The 18,336-nt window shown below is 43.6% G+C and overlaps 2 protein-coding genes across 6 annotated transcripts in view; one reads left to right on the top strand and one right to left on the bottom strand.

The window, feature by feature from the left end:
* Positions 1-10,166, bottom strand: part of CCDC150 (coiled-coil domain containing 150) — a 142,932-nt gene extending 132,766 nt beyond the window's left edge. The window contains exon 1 of the mRNA XM_055121257.1: positions 8,881-10,166. Within this exon, the coding sequence (XP_054977232.1) occupies positions 8,881-10,166 (1,286 nt within the window). The remainder of the gene's footprint in view (positions 1-8,880) is intronic.
* Positions 9,121-18,336, top strand: part of HECW2 (HECT, C2 and WW domain containing E3 ubiquitin protein ligase 2) — a 396,920-nt gene continuing 387,704 nt past the window's right edge. For 3 of the 5 annotated variants that reach the window (XM_055120478.1, XM_055120481.1, XM_055120480.1), the window contains exon 1: positions 9,949-10,075. The gene's annotated coding sequence lies outside the window, so the exon portion shown is untranslated. Of the gene's footprint in view, positions 9,254-9,948; positions 10,076-18,336 lie in introns of those variants that run through there. The other 2 variants (XM_055120479.1, XM_055120482.1) reach the window with 2 other exon arrangements.

Here is an 18,336-nt window from a genome sequence, read left to right as displayed (position 1 = left end):
GAATTATATACCCCAAGTTGGGATGTGAGCAATTCATTCTACATTGGAATGTGCCTTTAAAATCTCTAAAATTGAAAAGTTTGTAACCAAGGAGCAGTCTTAAGATGTGTTTTACAAGGATCTGGGCAAAGGGGAGCTTTTTAGATCAAGCAAGAAAATGGTCTGACTACAATTAGGTCATTTGTTGTTTTGGGGTGTGTGTCTGTGTGTGTGTGACTCTGGACCATACATGGTGCCAGAGATCAAAGTCAGGTCAGCTGCATGCCTTACTCTCTGTGCTATTTGATCAGTTCTGATCATTAATTTTAAACTTACATTAGTTGAAAAATGTCTTTAGACAGAAAGCTGGAGTTCAATGTCTTTTTTAATACTTGGAAGATAGCTTTTCTGTTTCTTTCCCAATCACTGATGAGAATAGGGCGTTGCTTTTCTTACTTAGTCATTGATAAGGAGAAATCAGCAAGTGGGTGTGCTTTAGTATGCACTGATAGGAATTGAATCAGGCTGCTAAATTTTCATCTGTAAGTCTCAAATGCAGTGGTTAGAAACGAGAGAATGGTTTTGAATTAAAGTAAGGTTCTACACCTTCTTTTCTATTTGTCAGGAGTAGTCACATGGCTACTCTAAAAGCAAAAGAGACTGAATAATATAAAATATATGGACAGTGTAAGCTCTTTATTTTTTGTTTTTGTTTTTTGGGTCACACCCGGCAATGCACAGGGGTTATTCCTGGATCTGCACTCAGGAATTATTTCTGGAGGTGTTCTGGGGACCATATGGGACGCTGGGAATTGAACCCAGGTTGGCCGTGTGCAAGGTAAATGCCCTACCCTCTGTACTATTGCTCCAGCCTCCAGTGTTAGCTCTTAAAAAAAACCCCTATTTTGTCTTGTTTATTGTTTGATTTCTCTATTCTAGTAGCACTAAACCAAGTATACTATTCCTAGTGAACATGGCAACAAAAATCTGTGTGTGTCTCATAACCAAAGTGTGTGCAATCCCTGTTTATTGTAACCACAACAGAAAGAGGGGAGAAAGGGAAATAAAAACAAACAAATAAAGATATTCACACTTCTATAACTCAGAGTTATAATAACTGATAAATGATAACTGGAATATCATGTTTCACTCAAGTGAGAGAAGTAATCCGGAGTTCTGACCTCTGTCAACGATCGAGAATTAGGGATGCTCTCTTGTTTGCCAAGGCGTCAAAAATCAGATTGGGGGACTGGAGAGATAGCACAGCGGGTAGGGCGTTTGCCTTGCACGCGGCCGACCTGGGTTCGAATCCCAGCATCCCATATGGTCCCCTGAGCATGGCCAGGGGTAATTCCTGAGTGCAAAGCCAGGAGTAACCCCTGTGCATCGCCAGGTGTGACCCAAAAGGCAAAAAAAAAAAAAAATCAGATTGGCCAGACATGTAATGCTCAGGGGACCATATGGGATGCTGGGGCTCAAACCTGGGTTGGCTGTGTGCAAACACCCTACCCGTCGTACTATCACTCAGGCCCTTAATTGTATTTTTGATTTGGATCTTTAATATCAAGTGATAATGAACCCTTTGTCATATGTCTAATGACCCTAGGTATGTCCTCTCTAGGAAAGTGTCTGTCCATCTCCTCTCCATTTTTTTCATGTTGTTATTATTATTTTTGTTGAGTTTTGTGACTGCTTCATATGTATTTTATTAATTAACTCATTATTTGATTATTGAGTGCAAATCTTTTCTCCCATTTTGTGGGTATTTTTTCATTTTAACCATTATTTCTTTTGCCATGCACAGGATTTTTAACTTGATGTAGTCCCATTAGTTTATTCTTTTTTTTTTTTACTTATTGAAAATTCTATTTATTCTTCCCAGAAGTTCCTTCCTATAGCTTATTCTCCACTACTTTTCTTTTTTATTTCTGTTTAATCTTTCTTTAAAATTTTTTTTATTAGAGAATCACTGCGATGTACAGTTACAGACTTATGAGCTTTTGTGTTTGCATTTCACTCATACAGTGATCGTTTACCCATCCCTCCACCAGTGCCCATTCACCTCCACCAATGATCCCAGTATCCCTCTCACCACCCCCACCCCACCATTTGTTTATTCTTGTCTAGGACAAATACCAGATACCACTAATTTGTGGTATATAGTAAAATAAAACAATGGAATAGACATTGTATGGGACAATTGCAAACTCTTGTAAGTTTTGGATTATGAAACTGAGATTAACAAATAATGGGTTGGGGTGGAGAATAGTGACAGGTATGATAAAGAACTAATGTAGGACATTACTGAAAGTAATATTAGGAGGGTCTTGGGCACTCTGGTGGTGGTGAGGTATGATTACCATATACATCAAGATCATGAGCATTAATACTATTGCAAATATGTTATCTAAACTATAAAGATAATGGAGTTGGAGAGCTAGAAGAGTGAGTAAGTTACTTGCCTTTACATTGCCAACTCGGTTCAATTCCCAGCAGCTCTTATGGTCCTCCGAGTACTTCCAGGAGAGATCCCCAAGCACAGAGTCAGAGTAGGAACTGAAAACAGCCAGATGTGACTTGAAAACCAAAATATAATATAAAATAAATAGATACCTACAAATGCATATGCACTGAAGCTTCCCTAGAACTCACCAATCTTTCCCCTTCTTATATCATTTTAGACAAAGTTCTATTAAGGATACTTACATATTCCATCAATTCCAGACCAATTAAAGGCAAGAATATGAAACGGGATAAGAAATATCACCAGAAAAAAAGATGATAGGAAAAATAGACTTTTGTACTTACTCTTAAAGTAATAACAATAAAACCCATAACAATTTGAGGCCATTTAGTGGAGGACTAAACAACTTTATACTACATAAGTCTAATGGTATTGTGAATCATAACAGTACAAATAAATCATATTCCCTACTTAAAATAATCAGCCAATTTGATTTGGTAAACATTATTTTAAAAATACAGAAAATTGGTTATTTAAGAATATATTTTGGGTCTAGAGAGACAGTCTAAAGTACTGGAGCACATGCTTTGCATATACAGGCCTCTTGCTTGATTGCCTGTATTACACAGTCCCATGAGCAGTTCCAGACGTGACCTCAAAACAAAAACTCAAAAGAACAAAAAAACAAGAATACATTTTATCATTCAAATAGATATCATTTACCATACCTCACATTTTGTCTTTGAAAGAAGACGGAAATGGATACCTAGAAGCATTATTTATGCTTCGTCATTTCTCTAGTTGGAAGCTAGTTCAGCAGGGCTAGGTGTGTTTCAAGGAGTCTGAACATTGTGTGAATCAGAGACTCTACCATTTCCCTACTCAGTTGTATGGAGTTGGAACCTTCAAAATATTTAATAGAGCTACTCACTAGAACACAATCTAGAAATGCCTTTCTGCTGGAGGGGTAATGGGCACTGATACTGTTTTATAAAAAGGACTGAAAAAACGACCATATTTACTTTAGCCTAACACAAGGAATTCTCTAACACCTTAGACAAATACCAAATGCCTCTTTGAACTATGGTGATCCTTTGTGTTGGACACCAGATTCTCATATGTAAGATTGATGACAAGGAGTGAGAGGAACTGGTAGTCCTATGCAAAATAGAGAAGAGAAACCAGGAAGATGGTTAAAGGCCATTGAATGGTGGTAAACACTATGGCAAAAAGTCTCAGTCCTAGGATGTCCTTGAAGAGTACCAAGATGTAAGACATGAGCACATTTCCTTGATAAGGAGGGGGAGAAGAAGGAGAAGGAGGATAGAGGAAGTAATGAATAAAAAGAATCTACAAGTTACAATAATCATATTCATTTAAATTTTAAAGTCACAGTTGATTACAATTTTTTTAAATTGACAAGTAGCAATATAGATCTAGAAAAATACCAGACTTTAAAAAAAGCTTAATATCCTATACATTTTTGAATTATTTTCTTTTATACCTGTCATTCTCATTGATTTCTTCTTTATATGAAAATAATTTATTTTCACATTAAGGTGGTTTTTTTCTTTTTGGGTCACACCCAGCATTGTTCAGGGGTTACTCCTGTCTCTGCACTCAGGAATTACTCCTGGTGGTGCTTGCGGGACCAGATGGGATTCTCGGGAATTAAACTCGGGTCTGCTGTGTGCAAGGCAAACACCCTACCTGCAGTACTATTACTCTAGTCCCTCACATTTAGTTTTATGATCTTAGATAGTTCAGTCTTTCTTCTAGAATATCACAATCACAATATCACAATATCCCATTTATCACCGATTTCTCGGGCGGGCTCAGTAACATCTCATTTCATCCTTTCCCTGAGATCTTAGAAGTCTATTTCGACTTGGCCCTCCTTAGGATGTTGAACTGGGGGCTCTTCAGGGTCAGGGGAATGAGATCCAGCTTGTTACTGGATTTTGTATATGAATACACCATGGGAAGCTTGCAAGGCTGTCCCATGGGGGCAGGAAACTCTCAGAAGATTTCCAGTTTCTCCTAGAGGGAGAGGTAGGCTAAAGATATCTTCTGAGAGCTTGCTTTTAAGTCTCTGGATGTTGACCGTTGATGGGATTACACACATCTGGGTTCCTCTGCTGGTACCTTCATGCATGAGGCCTGTCCGAACATGTAGAGAGGACCCTCCAGCATGGCTGCAGCTAGGTTCAGAAGTTCTGCTTGGGATGGGGAGGGAAGTTGGAGCCCATCCCCTCCCAGGGGCCTTGGGGAAGACAGCCAGGCGTGCGGGCAAGAGACTATTCTTCTATAATAGTTTATTAAAATTTTTCTTATTAATAGGAGAGGGTTTTTTTTTTTCAGTCCACAATTTACTATTGGAAAAGTCACAACTCCATTTTGAAATTTATTTTTTGCTTTTTGGGTGGCTCTCAGGAATCACTCCTGGCGTTGGCCCCAAAGTCACATGTTATCAAATTTGGAAAATATCTAGCAAAAACATCTAGCGATGCTGTTCAGTCTCTGCAGTGCCAGAGTAGAAACCTAGGTGATGCTGGGATTTCCAGGACCACACCCAGCGGTGCTCAGTGCCTCTAGGGCTGCACCTGGCTATGCCTAGAGGACCAAGTAGTAATAGGACTCCATCACAGATGCACTCAGACCAGGCATGCACCCTTATCAGGGTCCTGACCAATCAACCCCAGCAAACTGGAGTATGATCCCCCAAGCGGCCGGACTTACTCCCTATAGGAGAGGGAGTGGGAAAGGGAGAAGCCTCTGTCCAGCCCCTCTGCGCACCTCGGACTCCCCACCGACACTGAGAAAGAACCACACAGAGGGGGGAGACCTGGAGGTCAAGCGGCTCTCATTTTATTAGCTCTCACACAGGATATTTATACACAAACTTCAGGGCAACCTAGATATTGTGCACACCTGGTTGTCACATTCGTCAAGCTCATTTCAGATGTTAGCTAATGATTTCTATTTCCCGCTCTCATGGCCGGGTGTGTTAGCCCAGGCAAGTGATGACTGTCAGGTCCCTCATCCCGTTGTCTCCTCAACCAGAGTACCTTTCTGGGTGGAGTGCTGGCACAGGGCCCTGGGCCCCTGTGAATAGAGCCTGCTCCTATTTCTAGTGGCAGGGGATTTGGCCAGAGTCTCAGGCTGGCTGCTGAGACCCCAACACACCCTAACTTCTGTACTATCTCCTGGTCCCCCCAATTAAGTATACACACGCACACACACACACACACACATATCACTGTATCACTGTCATCTCGTTGCTCATCGATTTGCTCGAGTGAGAACCAGTAACGTCTCCACTGTTAGACTTGTTGTTATTGCTCTTGGCATATCAAATACGCCATGGGTAGCTTGCCAGGCTCTGCTGTGTGGGTGAGATACTCTCGGTAGCTTTCCGGGCTCTCTGAGAGGGGCAGAGGAATTGAACCCAGGTGGGCTAGCGTTCAAGGCAAATGTCCTACCCACTATGCTATCGCTCCAGTCCTCCAGCCCATATAATAATACTAGAATACTAATAAATAACAATACTTTTAAAAGTTCTTCTGGGTTAAGAGATTTCTTTTTATTGTTTTTGGTTTTGTGCCACACCTGCTGTGGTTTACTCCTGACTCTGCACTCAATATTTATATATATATGTATATATAAATACATATATTTGTATATAAGTATATAATATATAAATATAATACACAAATATATAAACATGTATGTAAATATATAAAATATTTATACAAATATATAAATATTTATTTATATATTTAAATATTTATATACAAATATATTTATATATTTATATATAAATATATATTTAAAATAATTTTAAATGTATATATATAAATATATATAAATAATATATATACATGTATATAAAGAACAAGATTAGGAAGATTTTCCACATTCTATTTACACATTTCAAACACTCTATTTCCTATGTACTAATATGTTCATCCAAAAGTACACATTCATTTATTGAGATGGTCTCTGGCTTTGTACCTTGGTTTCACAACACCAAATAGCCCTTTTGATTCTAGGACTTCAAAAAGCTGGGATTATTATTATGAGCTGTTATGTCCATAAATCATGTCAACTTATTCCCCTTGATAGGACTCAACTTTCTCTTAGCCAGATCAATCAAATGCCCATAACCATTCCCATGCTTCCAAATACAAGGTGAATTAGGACAGAAGGGAAAGTAGAATGGAGACATACTCTTGAGATGAAAATATTTTACAGTTGAAAATTTTATAAGAACATTAAATCGCATGAACACATGTCTAGGATCTGTTCTATGTTGGAAGGGATATGAAGGTTACATTTCTTGGAATTTGTCTTTTGGTTTAGTTTTGGGTTTGTTTCCAGAAAATGTCATAAACAATAAGGACTCTGAAAAATCTTAAAAGAGACAATTTAAGTGAGTCACAATTGTTTATTTTTAAAAATGTAGTATAGTTTAATGATTATAGTAGTGTTTAAATTTATAATAATGATGTATTTGCTGACAATGTATTTATTGATGTACATTTACTGCATACCCCCACCACAAAAGTTCCCATTACTTACCACCACTGTCCTTATGTCACCTCTGATCTGACCTCCCCCTTTCTCCCCTTGCACAGCTTCCCCCACAGTTTGTTGACTAAAACTATGGTTTTCACAATGTACCATTATCTCACCTAATTACCAGCAAAGTGCCCTAATTTTACTGCCAGTTCATCTCATCATCCCTTACCCCCCACCATTCCACAGTCTGGTATCCTCAGGTTTGTATTCCAGTGCCCAGGATTTATTGTCAATTGACATTCTATATACTTTTGATTTGTTTCTCTATTTGGTCTTACCCAAATGGGTAAGATCATGGGTTTATAATTTTATACTTAGTCAGCCAAGTCCCTTAAGGTGATTATTTATTTTATTTTTTTTACTCAATACAAGGAACCACTTTCTAATTCAGTTTCATTGCAGAATCGATTAGGTTGTGAACTACCTTGTTGTGGTTTTTGTTTTTGGTGGTAGTGGAGGTTGACCCCACAAGAGGTTAGAGGAGCTCTGTCAGGACCGTGTTACAAGGAGACTAAAACTCACCAGTGTGATGGGGTTGGGAGTGGATGAAGGAAGGTAATCTTTATATACTTTTGCAAGACTGAGATTTTAGAATGATTTTATCATTAATCTTGTTTGACACCTTAGCCTCAGTTTAATGCTTGACATAGTGATAGTTTTAAAGGAAGATGGGGCCCATTTTTAAGGTGGTAGCAATCTTTTAATTTTAAAGGCAACAACAATGATCCCTTTTGCTCTATTTGTTGGCTTTTGTGTCTAAAGCTAGATTGTAAATATGGTGGTTAATCAATACAAAAGGTTAAGTTTTGTATGTGTGGGGATGATAGCTCCAGAATAACTGGTATAATAAGAACACCGCGCGGGAACTTGTAGGAGTCTCCCCCTTTTTTGCAGTGACTGTGTTTTGCAGTGAATGTGTTGCTTGCATTTACCAATTCTTTGGATAAACTTAGCAGTGATTCCTGAGAAAGATGCATCCAGGAGAGTCTGGGAGTTTTGCGACATGTGATAGAACAGAAGGAAAAATGACCCGAGGAAATGCTGAGTAGGGGGATTTATTCGTTTCTTGGAGGGAGTTAACTTGACACGTAGTTTTTCCTCCTGTGGCTCAGATCTTTTTCTATCTTTTCTCAGCGTCACCTTTCCTGGAAGAAGGTTTCATCCACGTCTATTGGTATACTTGTCACTGGCTTATAAATCATCCAAATTAAGTTATTCTTACTTTGAAAGACATCCCCCCCGCCCCCCAAACTGATTCAGCAAGAACCTCGGAGTGAGTTCCTGGACCAAATATGCCCATCCTGAGCCATCAGCTGGGTCTGGAATCGATGACTGGTCAGTTTCGAGTGTGGGAGGTGTCAGTATCCTGCAACCACAAAGACCGGAGTGAGGGGGAGGGGGATAGTTCCCGAAGGAAAAAATGAAATGAACCGCCATAACCAGAGACTGTCGTACTTAGAGCTCATAGCCCCCCCCCCGCCCCCCGTGCCCTTATAACAGATGGGGGCGGAGGGGCGTGTGGGGGGGGGAGACGAGAGACGGGAAGCGTGTGAGAACTTCCTTCTGATGCCTATTCTTCAACTGCAAAATCAAGTCAAGTTTTCTTATATTTTGGTAGAACCCATGCAACCGGGGGTAGTGGTGGTGGTGGTGATGTTGGGGTGGTCAATGTCCTTAACATCTCAGCGTTTGTAGTCGCTTCTCTTAAGTGGGACGAGAGGTCGCAGAAGTAAACAGCTCAAAGTACGAATTCAGCAGTTCCGATTCAGTACCCTCTTTAGCCAGAGGAGCTGGGGTCGCTTTCAAGAAATCCTTTCCCCCTCGTGACCACAGCCCGCGGTTGTGACAGGAGTTACGAACGCTGTGCCCTTGCAGGTAGGGGAAACCGAGGCACGACGCTGCTCCCGCGGGCGTTCCGGCGGGGATTCAGGTCGAGTCCTGCTCGCATGACCTTAGAGGGTCTCCTCCCGGCGTTGCGGCGGAGCCTCCCTCCAGCCCCGGAGCCCCGCGGGCAGGCAGAGTGCCTCGGGCTCCGCCGCAGCCGCGGGATACGTCCTCCGCCCCCAGCCGCACCCGCCGCGCTGTCCCGCACCTTCCTGCGGCCCGAGATCTGGCCATCCCCCCGCGTCCTCGCCTCCCAGCCCCGGGTCCCCGACGTGCAGGACGCCCCCGCCCAGCGCCCCCGGAGCGGCGCGGGCAGGCAGATGCCGGCGAGGCGCCGCGCGGGAGGTGAGCGGGCCCGACCCTGCGCCCGGCGAGGCGAGAGCGCGGCGCCGGGCGGGAGCGGGGCCGGGCGAGCGGGCGCGCAGGGAGAGGCGACGAGCGGGTCGGGCGGCTCGCGGGCGACGCCTGGAGAGCGGGCGGCGGCTCGCGGGGCGCTGCGGGGCCGCTCGGGGGCCGCCCCGGCTCGGCCGTGCCCCCTCCCGGCGGCGCCCGGCGGACCCCCAGCGCCCGGCTCGAGCGCGCGGGCGGGAAGCCATGGCTCGGCGCGTCCCCGCCGCCGCCGCCGCCGCCACCGCCGCTGACTCGACACAATCGGCGGGGCGCGCGGGGGGCGCGGCGTAAGCCGGGGGTGGGTCGGCGGCACGGAGCCGCGTCGCGAGCTCGGGGCGCGGGGTTGGGAGCCCAGCAAGATGCCAGCACAAAGGCGAGCCGAGCCCCAGCCCGCGGCGGACGGCGGCGGGCTGAGCCGCTGAGGGGCGCGCTGGGCTCCCCGGCGCCGCGTCTGGCTCGTCGCTGCTCGGGGCGCTGGGGCGGGTGTCGGGGGGGTGGGGTGGTGGTGGCGGTGGTCGTCTGGGATCTGAGAAGACAGCGCCAGGGTTCCCCCCACCCACCCCGCTCCCCCTCGGCTCCGTGGCAGCGGCCGCCGCAGCCGGGAGCTGCATGCGACGCGCGGCGGCGCCCCCGGCCGCCTGCTTTCGCCGCGGCGCGCGCCGACCGGCCGGAGGGGCGCCGGGACCGCGGCTCCGGACGACTGCGGGGAGCCCCGCCGGCCCGTCCCCCGCTGCAGTCCGCAGCCGGCCCGTCCCCCGGCCCCACCCCCGGGTCCAGGTGAGTGCGCGGCGGGGGCTCGCGCCGCAGGTACGGGACAGCCCCGGGCGGCTTTGTTTTCTGCCCGGGGCGCCTCGGCGCGGTCATTCATTTGACATTTCGACTTCCGCCGCCCGAGACGCCGTGGTGGTGAGAGGCACCGGGACGGGTGCGGGGTGGGGGGTCGGGGGCAAAGGGTTGGTTAGCCCCCTGGGAGCTGAGACTTGGGGCGGGCGTTTGTGCATCCCAGGAGGGAGAGGATGCTCGGTTTCCTTTCGAGATCGGAATGTGTTGGCAACATCCTTTTCTGGGGCTTGGGGCCTGGAAGAAACCGGGGCTGCAGATTGAGACGTAGTTTCTGAGGACGCGCGACTGCAGAGGTCTGGCTCCTCGGTGCCTCCTCATTCCCGCTTGTTAGCAGCAGCGCCCAGGTGTTTTTTTTTTTTTTTTTTCCTTCTTCCCTTTGATTATTATCATTAATTTTAGGACCATCTCTACGGGCCCATTTATTTCCTTTAGAGTTGGAAGTATTTGGAGACAATACAGAGAGCTCCCAGTTAGAGTTCCAAGGGATCAATCGATTTTTTAAACTTGGAGCTGGAAAGCATCATAGATAGAAGTGGACAGTAGGCAAACTTCCTGGGGGCCTGGAGCCTTCCCGGTAGGATTCTGCTCCCAGGGTCCTAGTGTCAGCAAACTCTGCATTCTCATTGCACGTATATGCCTTTGGGGAGCGTGAAACTTGGCTTTGCTTGAACAGTTTTGTAGTTTGTCCTTTGTGGGGTGGGGGTGGGGGGACAGGCTTTTAAGGTAGTTAGCGGAGTCCTCTATGAGACCTAGTAAATTTTGATGTTTTCTTTTATTTTCCACGTACCATTTTCATTTTACTATTTCTTCTGTTCCCTTAGGAACTCATTTCGTCTGTTGCCTAGAGAGCCTTTTTTTTTTAATAACCTTTTTGTCTCCAACAGATGGCTGAATGTTGTTCTGAGAGGTTATCTTTAAAACGACATTTACATTACCTACAAACAAAGAAGGATCAGTTATTAAGCCTATCTTGGGAATTGTTCAAGCGAAAGGCCTGGTGTGGATGGGGATATTATTAATGGTGTGAAAATCTGGAGCTTGCTAATCTGTTTGGTCATCAGAAGATTCCTGCAGGGATTGTTTATATAGCGTGGGAGACAGATGGCATCCTGAGCAGACAGGCGAAGCCCTGCATAAAGGGTCATTGTCTTCTTCAGAAATTATCCACTTCACTGTTGGAAGCTGGGGGAGGCTGGGGTGGGGGAGACAATTATGATTTCCCAAAGGAGATGGTATAGCCTTACTCTCTGGCAGTCTAACTAGCTAATTTCTTCTTTCTTTGAACAGTTAAAAAGTCTTCATTGAGCTATTCGTTTTGATTATTTTTGGACACATCTTAGTCTTAGATATGGTTAAGGGAAGCAATTGAAGTTGTTAGATTAACGAAAATGTTTTTGAATTTAAGATCGTCATTATTGCTTATGGAGGGATCATGGTCATAGCTCTTAGCTCCTGTATGCAAATAGCCCCTTGGGCTTACAGTTTCTCCTCACTGAAAGGACTTTAGTCTGAGCTGCATGAACTCATAGGAGTTTCTTCCAGCCTCCTTTGGACAGGTGGTTTCCTAACTCCTAGCATCCCCCCTGCGCCCTCCCTCCCCCAGACTTTAAGCTGTGTGTACTTCTTTAATGACTCCGCAGCCTAAGTCGTTTGCTTTACCATATTCTCCATTACAGCTCTGAGCAGCCTGTGGCAGTGAATCTTTATGAATGACTATGGAGTCGATGAAAAGAAATCAAAAGTTATTTTGAACATATGAGATAAACCAGCTGCAGCTTTTATTCTACTGCTGTTGTAGATTATTTCTGTTCTGTAGATTAAAACTAAATGACAAATTTGGTTTTCTCTCTTAATGAATGTGAGAGAAAATCACTGTCATTACTGTCACTGTCATCACTGTCATCCTGTTGTTCATCGATTTGCTTGAGCGGGCACCAGTAACGTCTCCATGTGTTCCATTCCTGAGATTTTTTTTTTTTTCTTTTTGGGTCACACCCGGCGATGCACAGGGGTTACTTCTGGCTCTTCACTCAAGAATTACTACTGGCGGTGCTCAGGGGACCATATGGGATGCTGGGATTCGAACCTGTGTCGGCTGCGTGCAAGGCAAACACCCTACCCACTGTGCTATCCCTCCAGCCCCTCATGCCTGAGATTTTAGCAGCTTCTCCGTACTAGTCTTTTCCAATGGTTGGAGGCTTTTCAGGGACTGGGGAATGAGACCTGTTATTGTTACTGTATTTGGCGTATTGAATACGCCATAGGGAGTTTGCCAGGCTCTTCCCATGCGGGCGGGATATACTTGCCTGTATTCTCTGATATACGTTCTCCATCCCTCTTGGAGAGGTCGGCAAGCTGCTGAGAGTATCCCACCGTGAGAGAAAATACTCCAGTAAATTAATACTCACAGCCTCAGGACTACATTTAAAGGACATAAATAGTGTTTGGCACTGCTCAACAGGAATTACAAGTAAAAGTAAACCTTATCTCTTTGGGCAAAGTGATTCTTTTTTGGCAGTGTTAGAGATTGAACTCCAGGCCATACACACATTCAAAGTGAGTCCTTTTACGCTGAGCTATATCCCAAGCCCCGCTTTGCAAAGACTTTTGCACTGTTGATCACAACAAAAGGCAGACGACACTTGTAGACAGATACCTTCTTTTTTCTTTCTTTCTTTCTTTTTTTTTTTTCTGTTAGGTGAATGTGTTTTGCAGGAGAGGTCATTTGGTGTCTCTGTCCTGTTTCTACATCAAGGAAATGATCTAATTCTCAAAATTCTTAGGCCTGTGACTAGTATCTATATACCCGGTCACCAGATTTATGGTTCCCTTGTCAACTATTTTTTTCTTTTCTTTTTTTTTTTTTTTTTAAATCAGAGTAATCAGGCCTGGGGACTGGCCATGGGCCTTTTTCTCTCCTTCCCTCCCTCCCTCTCTCCCTCCTTCCTTCGTGTTTTGGGAACACACCCAGTGATGCTTATTGCTTACTCCTGGCTCTGTGCTCAGGGATCACTTGTGATGCTCAAGGAACTTACATGGTGCTGAGGATAGAACCCTGTTTGGTAGCATGCAAGGCAAGCAACTTTCCTGCTGTACTATCTCTACCTCTACTTCCACACCACCTCTAAGCCCCCCAGCTCCATTGATGGAAGTCAGGCCTGCCCTGAGAGGACTGTATTTGAACTTTGGTTGACCTCACAGAAGAGATTGCTTCTTTTCACATAGTAAAGTATTCTTACTATACACATAGTATTCCTTTCGTGTGGAATATGAATAAGGGGTTAGGAATGTGACTAGATACCTTAATTTGCGATAGTCTTATTTAATTCTTAAAGACTGAGATTAATTTTCAAGCATTTTTATTTACTTGGTTTTTTTTTTTTTTTTTTTGCTTTTGTGGGTCACACCCGGCGATGCACAGGGGTTACTCCTGGCTCTGCACTCAGGAATTACCCCTGGCGGTGCTCAGGGGACCACTTGGGATGCTGGGAATCGAACCCAGGTCAGCCGCATGCAAGGCAAATGCCCTCCCCACTGTACTATCGCTCCAGCCCTCAAGTATTTTTATATTTAAAAGTCTCCTGCTTTGGATGACAGATTATATGTTCAAGGTCAACTACATGGTAGAGTACCTTGTCAATTTTCATTAACCTCCCCATATCTCAGATTTTGAATACTGCTTTACTTAATTCTTTTATTTCTTAAATGCAAAGATAAAGGAAAATGTAGGGGACCAGAGAGATGGCACTGGGGTATTTGCCTGTCATGTGGGAATCCCATCATCATGAGGAGTGATCCTTGAGAACTGCCAATGTGTTCCATCCCCCATTCAAATAAAAAAAGAAAGGGTGTAAGGAAAAAAATAAATTGGAAGGAAAGTAGAATGAGGTAGTTGATTGGTTGTCACCTTATTTTTAATATACAAGAAATAAAATATTTTATCCTTATTTGGTGTCCACTATGGTTGTGTGCCTTTATTATTGCTTCTAAGAACAAGAGGAGTTGGGGCCGGTGCGATAGTACAGTGGGTAGGGTATTTGCACATGGCCAACCTGGGTTCAATCCCCGGCCTCCCATATGGTACCCCCAGCACCACCAGGAGTAATTCCTGAGTGCAGAACCAGGAGTAACCCCTGAGCATCATTGGGTGTGACCCCAAAAAAAGAACCAGAAGAGTTAACACTTGCCCATTTACCTCAGACTGGCAAGAACCCCTGTGAGACAGCTCCTGTGAACTGGGAGAGCAGCTAGCCAGTCCTGTTTTCAGACCTGATGGGTATGTTTCTCTGGCAGATATGAATGCAAGTTTCAAGGCCAAGTGTTTAGAAAGTTCAGAACACATGCATTGTTGTGGAGGCTCAACTCCACCTTCTAGTTTCCAAACTCTCTGGGCTTGGAGGATGGTAGAAGAGTCTTTGTTTTCTGTTCTCTTTTCTGATAGTGGTCTTGGACTTGGTCTTAACTTTTTGTACAGAGGCCTTCCAGAAAAGATCATCCTTGTGGTCCTACTCACCACAGGAAAAGTTACTTAGGGGTCTGAGATTGTGCCTGTGAGCTGGTGAGACACTGAATTTTAGAACTAAGTATCTGAACCCTGTGGTACCTACTTCAGTAACAATTGCTAGGTTCTTTTGCTAAAGAATCATGTTGAAGGAGCTGGAGCAATAGTACAGTAGGTGGGTGCTTGTCTTGCATGTGACTGACCTGGGGTTCTATTCCTGGGACCCTATATGGTCCCTGAGCTGGCCAAGAGCTTTCCCTGGGTAAAGAACCAGGAGTAAGCCCTGCACAGCACTGAGTGTAGCTCCCCACACAAAAAAATCATGTTTGAGATAGTTTCCTTACAGTGTTGGCCAATGGTTTTAAGTGAACTACAATGACAACTTTTTATCATAACCACTTCACAAAAAGCATTAGCATGTCTAAATGAGAAGTAATGTCCAGATAATTTTTGTAAGTATTATGACCATATTATTATTTTTTAGATAAGGACACTTAAAATTATTTTATGAATTGTTGTTATTGCTATTGCTGGAACCATACCCAGTGGTGCTCAGGGGCTATGTGGTGCTGGGGATGTAACTCAGGCTATCCCCTGTGTAGACTTGCATTCTAACAGTTTCCAGGGATACTTTTGACAGTGAATGGTGTGTAGCTGGAAAGGGTGTCAGATTAACAAGTATAAGCTGTAATCATCCCAGTAAAACTTTGTTGTATGGTTTAGAATATGTCCCAGGTCATTGTCTTTTTAATGGAGATTACTCATATATCCATTAGGTGGAAATATGAATTTTTTTAGGTGACTTTGGATTGATTTTGGGTCACACCTGGCAGTGCTTAGGGCTTATTCCTAGCTCTATATTCAGTAATCACTCCTGGCAGTACTCAGGGAACTATATATAGTGCTAGGTATTGAATCAGGCTCAGCTACATACAAGGAAATTGCCTTAACCCCTATCTCATTGGCTCCTAAGATATACTGACAATTAAAAAAATTTTTTTTTAAATATTATTGGATCATCGTGAGATAGTTACAAGCTTTCATGTTTGGGTTACAATATCACAATGATCAAACTGAAAATTTTTTAACTTAACTAGAAATTTTTTACCACTCTGAGGTGCACAGGGACCAAATCACATTTTCCCACATGCAAAATAGTCACTTCAACCCTACAAGTTATAAATATAGGGAGATAAATACTTTGAGGAAAGAGAAGATAAGGTGGAAAGAATGTGATTGATAAATAAACCTGAAGAAGAAACTTAAAAGGTGAGAGAGATTGTTCCTGCAGATACTGGAGAGAGAGTGTACCAGAGGGAGTTGCCAAGGCCAAGGTAAAGATGCATCTGTATTCAGTGGAAAGGTGAGAAGGTATTTGGATATGCTCAAAAGTGAGCCAGAAAACCAATATGATGGGGTGTGGTAACAGTGAAGAATTAGAAATGAGTTCATAAAGATGGTGTAGGAGTAGCAAGAACATGTAGAACCTTGAACTATGAGACTTAATTAATATTTCAGCAAAAATTCCATTTTGTTGCTAAAACTCCTAGTAATATTAAAAATTATATTTCTGCTATGAAGACTGCATTGGCAGTACAGCTTACATTTTATAAATGGTGTACCTCATTTTGATTAACATACTTTATTATGGCATTTGCTTATTTGTTAAAATAGCCTGGTTTGTTGCTGGTCTTATATTGATCCTCAGTTCACAAAAACAGTGGGGCTGGAGTGATAGCACAGTGGGTAGGGTGTTTGCCTTGCACGCAGCTGACACGGGTTCGATTCCCAGCATCCCATATGGTCCCCTGAGCACTGCCAGGAGTAATTCCTGAGTACATGAGCCAGGAGTAACCCCTGTGCATCGCTGGGTGTGACCAAAAAGCAAAAAAAAAAAAAAAAACCACAAAAACAGTGACTCAAAAAATGGTTCACTGGAAGGTGGAAATAGTGATGAAAATGGAAATGGAAATGTTACAGTTCAGAATGTCATATCTAGAGAATTAAATCTTGCTGAGGATAAAATATGTGACTTGTATGTGTAAGACAAGGGAATCCTTGAAGGTGATGAATTCAATACAGTAGCTGAAACAGAGCAGTGCGAATAGAAATATGACAGTGATTGTCTCAGGACTGTTCATTATTGAACTTGCCATCCATTTGCCCCTAAACCCTGTTTTTGCCTGTTTTGACACTGTCCAATAGTGGCATGAAGCCATGGATGTTTTGCTGTCATTTTTAAAACAAAGGACAGTAGCTTCTCTGTTATACTACTGAAGTGTTCTAGGACCAGTCTATCCAATAGTAATGCTTTCCATTTGAAAATCAAGGTATTATATTGTTGAAGGCAGGTAAGAGATGAAAACTCCAAGTAGCATCATTAAAAGATTCTTGCAACAAAAATATGAGTCATATTATTGAAGAGACACTTGGAAAATCAGCTGGCGAGTTGAAGGCAAACATAATTCTTTGGCAGAAATCAGGAGTTATTGACAGAATTCCTTTGTCAAATGACACAGTTGTCTCTTTGCCTCATATTGGTGGCATGGAGTGTGGAAGAGCAATTACTATCAAGTACATGCCGGCCGATCTTTCACTGTATGGTTGGATGAAACCATTGCTGTCATGCAGTAAATGAATCAGCTTTTGTAATGTGTTCAGGGAGGAGTGCTTGTGATGCTTTGTTCATTTATCATGGAGAATTCTGGCTCTAAGGGAGGAGATGTTTGTTTGGGTTAACTGTTCCTTATGAGACTGAAAGTTGCTCAAGTGGCAGGAGTGACAGGACCTGTCCCAGGGACAGATAAGAAGGGGCTGACTTCGAAGTTGATCTGGAATCCAAATCACAGGCTACTCCATCCACAGAGGTACAGAGCCTTTGGCTCCTGAAGGAGATACTGAAGGAAAGAGTGAAAACTGGCTACACCCAACTTGTGCTCTGTGTGAAAGCCACAGACAGTGAGCATAGGACTTCTCCATGCACACCTGTGCTCAATGTTTCGGGAAACGCTGCTCATATATTTTGTTTGTGGAGTAAGTTATCTGTGGAACAAGAAAAACACTTCTTCCTGATATTTATTAGATATGGTTTCGGGACTGGAGAGGTAACCCAAAGGATTGGAGTGGGCAAGGCTGAGGGTTTGATTCCCAGCACTGCCTGCACCAGTGGCATGCAAATACCACCAAGGAAGTCTTCCCCACCTCCAAACAGAAGAACCATTTTTTCCTATATCCATTGACATACCTTAACATACGCTAAGGGCTGGAGAGATAGATAGTGGGTAGGGTACTTGCCTTGCAGGAGTCCAACCCAGGTTTGATCCCCAGCATCCCACATAGTCCCCTGAACACTGCCAGGAGTAATTCCTGAACGCAGAGCCAGGAGTAACCCCGAGTATTGTTAGGTGTGGCCCAAAAAACAAACTAACAATCAAAAAAGGTTAATAATTTACTTTTCCTTGCAGTCGAACCCTTCCAGATTTAGGGAAGGAGAGGAAAATTGTTGACTAAACTATTTGCCACAATTTAGGGTTATGATTTTATTAGAGGTATATGGACATCTACATTGATTATAAAGGGTTCTTGAAGCAATATTGTTAGTACTAGACAATTGACTAACGTTTCTCACTGAGCTGTTGGAAGAATAAGAGTTTAAAAAATAGAAAATGGACCTAAGTCATTTTTATGGGGAAAG

Source organism: Sorex araneus, chromosome X, assembly GCF_027595985.1.
Source record: "Sorex araneus isolate mSorAra2 chromosome X, mSorAra2.pri, whole genome shotgun sequence".
In the NCBI taxonomy this organism is placed as follows: domain Eukaryota; kingdom Metazoa; phylum Chordata; class Mammalia; order Eulipotyphla; family Soricidae; genus Sorex; species Sorex araneus.
This window is presented reverse-complemented; position numbering and strand designations above follow the sequence as displayed.